Here is an 8953-nt window from a genome sequence, read left to right as displayed (position 1 = left end):
CACATTGAATGCATTTCAATTAACAGGTGTGCCTTTTTAAAAGTGAATTTGTGGAATTTCTTTCCTTCTTAATGCATTTGAGCCAATCAGTTGTGTTGTGACAAGGTAGGAGTGGCACAGTATACAGAAGATAGCCCGATTTGGTAAAAGACCAAGTCCATATTATGACAAGGCGCAAAAACCATCAAGCGCTATGATGAAACTGGCTCTCACAAGGAACGCCACAGGAAATGAAGATTTACCTCTGCTGCAGAGGTTATGTTCATTAGAGTTACCAGCCTCAGAAACAAATAACTGGCAATTAACTGCACCTCAGATTGCAGCCCAAATATATGCTTCACAGAGTTCAAATAACAGACACATCTAAACATCAACTGTTCAGAGGAGACTGCGTGAATCAGGCCTTCATGGTCGAATTGCTGTAAAAAAAAAAACACTACTAAAGGACACCAAGAAACACAAGCAATGGACATTAGACAGGTGGAAATCTGTCCTTGGATGTGATGTGTCCAAATTTGAGATTTTTGGTTCCAACCGCTGTATCTTTGTGAGACGCAGAGAAGGTGAACGGATAATCTCCGCGTGTGTGGTTCCCACCGTGAAGCATGGAGGAGGAGGTGTGATGGTGCGATGATGGTGACACTGTGATTTATTTAGAATTTAAGGCACTCGTAACCAGCATGGCTACCACAGCATTCTGCAGCGATACGCCATCCCGTTTTGTTTGCGCTTAGTGGGACTGTCATTTGTTTTTCAACTGGAAATTGAAAAAAACCTCCAGGCTGTGTAAGGGCTATTTTACCAAGAAGGAGAGATATGGAGTGCTGCATCAGATGACCTGGCCTCCACAATCAGCCGACCTCAACCCAATTGAGATGTTTTGAGATAAGTTGGACCGCAGAGTGAAGGTAAAACAGCCAACAAGTGCTCAGCGTATGTGGAAACTCATTCAAGACTGTTGGAAAAGCATTCCAGGTGAGGCTGGTTGAGAGAATGGCAAGAGTGTGCAAAGCTGTCATCAATGCAAAAGGTGGCTACTTTGAATAATCTAAAATCAAAGATGTAATTGTTTAACATTTTTTTTGTTACAACATGATTCCATATGTGTTATTTCATAGTTTTCTTCATAGTTTTCATATCTTCACTATTATTCGTTGTTTTTGGTAATCAAGCCTACCACTGTAGTGTCGTCTGCAAACTTGATGATTGAGTTGGAGGTGTGCATGGCCACGCAGTCATGGTTGAACAAGGAGTACAGGAGAGGGCTGAGAACGTGCCCTTGTGGGGCCCCAGTGTTGAAGATGTTGTTTCCTACCCTCACCACCTGTGGGTGGCCCTTCAAATTCCAGGATCCAGTTACACAGGGCGGGGTCGAGACCCAGGGTTTTGAACTTAATGATGAGTTTGGAGGGTACTATGATGTTAAATGCTGAGCTGTAATCGATGAACAGCATTCTTACATAGGTATTCCTCTTGTCCAGATGGGTTAGGGCAGTGTGCAGTGTGATTGCGTCGTCTGTGGACCTATTGGAACGGTAAGCAAATTGGAGTGAGTCTAGGGTATCAGGTAGGGTGGAGGTGATTTGGTCCTTGACTAGTCTCTCAAAGCACTTCATGATGACGGAAGTGAGTGCTACGGGACAATAGTTGTTTAGCTCAGTTACTTTAGCTTTCTTGGGAACAGGAACAATGGTGACCCTCTTGAAGCATTTGGGAACAGCAGACTGGGATAGGGATTGATTGAATGAATATGTCCGTAAACACGCCAGCCAGCTGGTTTGCTCATGCTCTGAGTACGCGGCTAAGGATGCTTTCTGGACTGGCAGCCTTGCGAGGGTTAACACGTTTAAATGTTTTACTCACGTTGGCCGCGATGGGGCTGGTTTTCTTTTTGTAATCCGTGATTAGACCCTGCTACATTCGTCTTGTGTTTGAGCCGTTGAAATGTGACTCTACTTTGTCTCTATACTGACGCTTAGCTTGTTTGATTGCCTTCCTAAGGGAATAACTACACTGTTTGTATTCGGTCATGTTTCTGGTCTCCTTGCCATGATTAAAAGCAGTGGTACGTGCTTTCAGTTTTGTGCGAATGCTGCCATCAATCCACGGTTTCTGGTTGGGGAAGGTTTTAAAAGGTCACCGTGGGTACAATATCACCGATGCACTTGCTAATAAACTCGATCACCGATTCAGTGTATACATCAATGTGTTGTCTGAGGCTATCCGGAACATATCCCAGTCTACGTGATCGAAGCAATGTTGAAGTGTGGAATCCGATTGGTTGGACCAGCGTTGAACAGACCTGAGCACGGGCATTTCCTGTTTCAGTTTCTGTCTATAGGCTGGAAGCAACAAAATGGAGTCGTGGTCAGATTTGCCAAAAGGAGGGCGAGGGAGGGTTTGTATGCGTTGCGGAAGTTAGAGTAGCAATGATCCAGAATGCTGCCAGCCCTGGTCGCGAATTATATATGCTGATAAAATTTAAGGAGCCTTGTTTTCAGATTAGCTTTGTTAAAATCCCCAGCTACAATAAATGCAGCCTCAGGATATATGGTTTCCAGTTTACAGAGTCCAATGAAGATATTTTCGCTTTGTCATTATGGGGTATTATGTGTAGAGTGGGGGAAACATTCTATTTAATCATTTTTAGAACAAGGCTGTACAATTTGAAAAAGTCCAGGGGTAAAAATACCTCCCGAATGCTCTGTTATCTCAGCCCCTGAGTGGAAGGGCAGTCTCTAGGGAAATACCTTCGCACATGGGCCTGACACTGAAACTGAAAACATTAGGGGAAACATGAGTGAGATCTGAAGGTTCCTTTACTAGACCTTTACATCCCCTCTCCTCCCTCCATCCTCTCCCCAACAACAACACACTTACCACCTCCTCTCTACTTGCCCCACCACCTCTCCTCTCCTTTAACACTATTAACCCTCCTCCTTCAGTCTCTCCATCCCCATCCACACTGCCTGTTCCACTCAGTCTTTCACTGCCACAGCCCCATCCCCCTCCCCTCCTCTATTCTGTCCAGATTGTGAGTGGAGGGTAATATGCTCATCTATAACCTGCCATGGTGCCGTGAGGTGGGTTGGTGATGGTGTTGTGAGTCAGTCCATGGTCCGGGTGTTTGTCAGTGTGGACGCGTGCTTCTGGGTAGCCATGCCCTTTAGACGCGCCAGGCCCCAGGAGCCGCCTGCATGCCAAGCAGCGCCGCCTGCGCAGTCAGACGCAGCCGAGGAGGAGGGGAGGTGGGAGGGTGGGTGGCAGGATGCAGCACCGACACACCCTGCATGAGAAACTAACTGCGCCAAAACGCCTGGGTTGGAGTGGTAGGGAGAGAGAGAGAGAGAAGGAAAGAGAAGAGGAGAGGGAGGGTTAGATGCACTGGAGTTTACCTGAGTGACACAGACTGATGTAGAGAGAGAAAAAGTAGGATTAATCGAAAAAGCGGATGGGCATCTGACCTCAGGACAGAGAGGAGAGTCTCAGCAGCTCATGCCTCGACCCAAACCTTCTCACCTCTCCAGTGAATGAATCAATGGATGAGAGAGATAACCAACACCTGGGCAGTAACCTATTAAGTGATCACTATCGTCACCCTCCCGGTGTTATCCAGACAGCACTGAGGTGCTGCTCTGTGTGTAGTGTACCCAGAGAGGAGGATGGGAGGAATACATGGCATCAATGCTTGGTTGAGTGAAACGAACGACACAACACGGTTTTAAATGAAGGGAATGTCAGACATTTTGGTTTAATATTCTTACTCCATTTCTATGGTGTCACATCTGATAAGCCTACATTTGATTGTGCAACATTCTGATCTCTTTAAAAAAGGTGCTACACAAAGGAAATTACAACGCACAAGTTGTTTTGGTCCAGCAGCTTAAATAAAATCTTGTTGTTGAAAATATAATTTCACAGCAATTTAGATGGTACAATGACTCCCTACACTATTCAGTGCTTGTTTTCGCACATAAACTGAAATTGAGTGAACGGTGTAGAATTCTATCAACCAAGGAAATTACAAAGCGATTTCCACTAGCTAACACAGCCACAAAGTCAAAAACAGATTCCGCTCCGGAGGGAGAAATCAATAGGCGAATATCACAATACCGGTGGGTAAGTAATATTGCGGAAAAACAATCATTCCACTATTAGCTCAAAATATATTAAATACTTTTCCTGAAATTACAATGCAAAAATGCAAGAAATACTGCGTAGCACCTTTAAGTATCGACCACAAACATACATTAGTCTTTTCACGTAGGGGTCAAACACACAACACCAGTTTGATTTTGTAACTGTGTTTATGTACAAATTCATACATGAAGTCTAATGATATACAGTACGTTGTACTGAAGGCCATGCAGAAATCAAATACATCACACTGCAACTCCATACAGATTATCTCTAGCGACTAACTCGCCGCGTTCCACCATCCAGGTCTCGCATGCTAATGTTCTGTAGCGCAGCGGTCAGGTCAGGATGGTGGATCAGGCTAGAGGATAACCATACCTACAGTGCATTCGTAAAGTATTCAAACCTGATGACTTTTCTCCACATTTTGATATGTTACAGCCTGATTCTAAAATTGATAAATGCTAACATTTCCTCGTCAATCTACACATAATATAACAATGTAAAAACAGTTCACTTGTGTGCAAAAAAACTAAAAACAATTTTTTCATAAGTATTCAGACCCTTTGCTACGAGACTCAAAATTCAGCTCAGGTGCATCCTGTTTCCATTGATCATCCTTGAGATGTTTCTACAACTTGATGGGAGTCCATCTGTAGTAAATGAAATTGATTGGAAAGGCACACTCCTGTCTATATAAGGTTACAGTTGGCAGTGCATGTAAGAGCAAAAACCAAGCCATGAAGTCGAAGGAATTGTCCATAGAGCTTAGAGACAGGATTGTGTCGAGGCAAAGATCTGGGGAAGGGTACCACAAAAAATGTCTGCAGCATTGAAGGTCCCCAAAAACACACTAGCCTCCATCATTCTTAAATGTAAGAAGTTTTGAACAACCAAGAGTCTTCCTAGAGCTGTCCCCGCGGCCAAACTGAGCAATCGGGGGAGAAGGGCCTTGGTCAGGGAGGTGACCGAGAACCCGATGGTCACTGACAGAGCTCCAGAGTTCCTCTGTGGAGATGGGAGAACCGTCCAGAAGGATAACCAACTCTGCAGCACTCTACCAATCAGGCCAGACGGAAGCCACTCCTCAGTAAAAAGGTTCCATGACAGCTCACTTGGAGTTTGCCAAAAGACACCTAAAGGACTCTCAGACCATGACAAAAAAAGATTTTCTCGACTGATGAAACCAAGATTGAACTCTTTGGCCTGAATGCCAAGCGTCACGTCTGGAGGAAACCTGGCACCATCCCTACGATGAAGCAGCATCATGCTGTGGGGATGTTTTTCAGCGGCAGGGCCTGGGAGACTAGTCAGGATCGACAGAAAGATGAAAGCAGCAAACTAGAGAGATAACTTGATGAAAATCTGCTCCAGAGCGCTCAGGACTTCAGACAGGGGCAAAGGTTCCAACAGGACAACGCCCCTAAGCACTCAGCCAGGACAATGCAGGAATGGCTTCGGGACAAGTCTCCGAATGTCCCTGAGTGGGCCAGCCAGAGCCTGGATCTAACATCTCTGGAGAGACCTGAAAATAGCTGTGCAGCAACGCTCCCCATCCAACCTGACAGAGCTTGAGAGGATCTGCAGAGAAGAATGGGAGAAACTCCCCAAATACAGGTGTGCCAAGCTTATAGCGTCATACCCAAGAAGACTCGAGGCTGTAATCGCTGCCAAAGGTGATTCAACAAAGTACTGAGTAAAGGGTCAGAACGCTTTTGCAAATCTGTCAAATAATTATCTATTTTTTGCAAAAATGTCTAAAAACCTGTTTTTGCTTTGTTATTATGGAGTATTGTGTAGATTGACGAGGGGGATTTATTTATATTTTAGAATAAGGCTGTAACGTAACAAAATGTGGAAAAAGTCAAGGGGTCTGAATACTTTCCAAATGCACTGTAAAGGTCCATCTCACACAAACACATGGGTTATACAAATGTTATAGTTTCTCACTAAAGTCTCTCCAAAAAGACAAGAGGTTCAGGGTGGTAATTTTGATTACGTTGTGGCTGCAGCTTTCAAGCCTCGATTGAGTAAAGGTATGAAATAACGATACTTTACAGTTAAAACTAAACTAGTCTATAGAAATCCACTATCAAGATTGCATTGAACATGTTTAAATAAAAAATCATTAAAAACTTACAGCACTTTGCCATTTTTTGTTGTTGTCGTCATTTCCTTTGTGACAAAAGTATATTGAATCACGTAAACCCTTTGGGGAAAAAAATGTAAGCCAAAGCCTTTATGAGTTAAAATAACCTTTTCAATCTAAAATACAGAACACATAAGAAAAACCCACAGACTTTTACACACAGAGAAAATCGATTACACAAATATAGACCATTGCTGATTACTTACCTAGAGTATTTATACATTATATCGCAAATTGACATAGGGCTAGTTCATCCATTCAACACTGCAACATGGGCTACATCTCCTCATTCTACATCACCAGCATGGATTACTATAGAGAATCCAAGTACTCCTTCGTAATAAATATAGAATAAACTGATATTTTTTTTTTTTTTTTTTTTACATCAATCAAAACCATATTTAGGTGAACACAGCATGAGCTGGCTCAGAGTATGGCTTGGGAATTGTACAGGGCACTTTGATTCAGAAAGTAAACATGATCAGGAGTTAATCAACTCAAACGAGGCACTCTCACAGAGTGCCTGTGAAAAATAAAACTACAATTAAAAAAAAAAAATCTAACATTGATATTATGAACTAAAAATTAACTCGTTATCCCAGCAATTTAACACACCCACCCACACAAATGAATATCAGAGGTCAGCAAACAACCACCATCCAAATCAATCATGCCTTTCACTGATCCCCTTTATCCCCCCCCCATCTCTTTGAATGTCATACACACTTCCTCTCAGTCCTCTCACTCCTCTCACACACACACACACACACACACACACACACACACACACACACACACACACACACACACACACACACACACACACACACACACACACACACACACACACACACACACACACCTCGTCACCTTTGCCACTCACACTCTCTACTTGTCTTGGCCTTTGTTGCTGCCGTGGTGCCGGTTGCCATGGGAGTGGTTGGCGCGGTCCCGACAGTCTGGACACTCCTCTCCGTCATCGTCCTCGTCCTCCTCATGTATAATCTCCACCTCCAGGCGTCCGATGTAGAGAGATACCGCACACAGCCAGAAGAGGGCGACGCTGCTCACCACAGCAACATTCAGCAGCACGGCAGGCAGGGAGAGAAGCATCATCCTCCTCAGCGAAAACAGACTGCCCACGTAGGACGCCCCGCCAAACGATACACACACACCACCCAGGATGAAGAAAGCTGTGGGTGGGGGAGGGAGAGAGAGAGGTGGATGACCAAAATAAGTAACTTGTGTTTATAATGGGTGTGTTTCAGTAACCTTTAAGGTATTTTCTCATAATTATTATTTCTCCAATAGAATATAGAGCCACACCCATGGCCCTCCTTACCATATCCTGCCTCTCGTCCCACATCACTCTGGACGAAAGCGATGACCCCGATCCCGGTGGCCAGGAGTCCGTTCCGGAACCAAGACAGGAACCCTAGAACAGAACAGCACGGCGCTTACAGCCCAGTCTGAAAACAACCCCTCACCTCTTTCTCTAACCCTACCAGTGTTTGCAGTCAGGAGCTTTTCCCATATTGCTCACGTTTCTGGATTCAGATGTGGAAACACATAGCCTACAGATGCATATGCATATTGTGTTTATCTTCTTTCGCTACAATAACTGGTCTAACTGTGCCAACATGAATTCTAGCAAAATGCATAGCAAAGTAATTCAATAAATAGCCTAGGTCTTTGAACCTCTTCCTAATCTAAATGTGCAGTTACCAGTTTCGTGGGACTTTTTCAGCATCTGCAGAGCAAAACAAAAATAGCAGTGATTTAGAAAGGTGGTTCATGTCCGCACACAGATCCTTTCTGTAACGCTGGAGTACATTAAAGTCGTTTGGAAAAGCAACAAGGCGAATCAAGTCGCACATCATTTTCTGGAATGGCAAGATTTTACCGTCCATTTGAACTTACCAAGGCATCCGCCTTATCGAGTTCTGTCAGAAGATGATACTCTGGCATCCGAGCCTTGCCCCATGGCCCTTTCTCAGCCACCCATTTCCGCGACGACCCGTGGACTCTCCTCACCGGCAGTCCCCCGAGGTACTGAGGCCTGACGTACTTCACAACCCAGGCGAACTGATTTGCAATCCGCGGCAGCTGTCTGCACGTAAACCAACTCAAGGCAGCCATAGCTCGCTAAAAACACAACACGACCTTTGCATGCCCTGTGAACTTTCACACTGCAAACGACACACGGAAAGGAGGCGGTGCTCCCGTGCCAACATACTGTTGTAGCGCCGTCCAGCGTTTGTTATCGTAAAATAAACCGTGCCATAAATCTTCCTTTATGAAATGTGTATTTTATTTTGTCAATGTTTAACGTAGGCTGTTTCTCCTTTTACTACCAGATTTCCTCTCTAGGCGCATCCTGTTAACTTTACCTGCACCTTGTGTTTAGCTCATTCAGCCACCAGAGGGCATCGCTAGACTACAAAACGGATCCATTATCATAGGGCCAATGAAACAGTTTTAGGGTTTGAAATTGTGTGTCAGGGCTTCTCCTAGGACCCGAATTAGTGGGGAACATGTGAAAGGTATAAAAACAACCATTGGACACGGTGAAGCTATCAACCTTTTTTGTAGAAGGTTCAGTGCAGAGTCTGTGCTGCTTTATTGCTGTGCCCGGCTGTTACGCACGTGTGGGCAACCATTTTGGTG

At 44.5% G+C, this 8953-nt stretch overlaps 1 protein-coding gene across 1 annotated transcript; it reads right to left on the bottom strand.

The window, feature by feature from the left end:
• Positions 1–6361: 6361 nt before the first annotated feature.
• On the bottom strand, positions 6362–8492 carry tmem160 (transmembrane protein 160). The gene is made up of 4 exons (XM_046294812.1): positions 8207–8492; positions 8012–8036; positions 7629–7721; positions 6362–7479 (listed from the first exon to the last, which is right to left on the bottom strand). Exons 1-4 carry the CDS (start codon positions 8423–8425, stop codon positions 7175–7177), a joined length of 642 nt encoding a protein of 213 aa, XP_046150768.1. The 5' UTR covers positions 8426–8492; the 3' UTR covers positions 6362–7174.
• Positions 8493–8953: the final 461 nt, after the last annotated feature.

This window comes from Oncorhynchus gorbuscha, linkage group LG13 (assembly GCF_021184085.1).
Source record: "Oncorhynchus gorbuscha isolate QuinsamMale2020 ecotype Even-year linkage group LG13, OgorEven_v1.0, whole genome shotgun sequence".
Taxonomy (NCBI): domain Eukaryota; kingdom Metazoa; phylum Chordata; class Actinopteri; order Salmoniformes; family Salmonidae; genus Oncorhynchus; species Oncorhynchus gorbuscha.
The sequence above is the reverse complement of the archived record's forward strand: the minus strand, read 5'-3'. Positions and strand labels throughout refer to the sequence as shown.

Bases quoted from the DNA above. Each gene is read 5' to 3' on its own strand.
- tmem160 (XM_046294812.1), bottom strand. From the start codon at position 8,425: ATGGCTGCCTTGAGTTGGTTTACGTGCAGACAGCTGCCGCGGATTGCA. The intron at 8,037-8,206 runs GTAAGTTCAAAT...TTTGCTCTGCAG, and splicing joins TCGATAAGGCGGATGCCTTG to ATGCTGAAAAAGTCCCACGA. The intron at 7,480-7,628 runs GTAAGGAGGGCC...CCCCACCCACAG, and splicing joins GGGACGAGAGGCAGGATATG to CTTTCTTCATCCTGGGTGGT.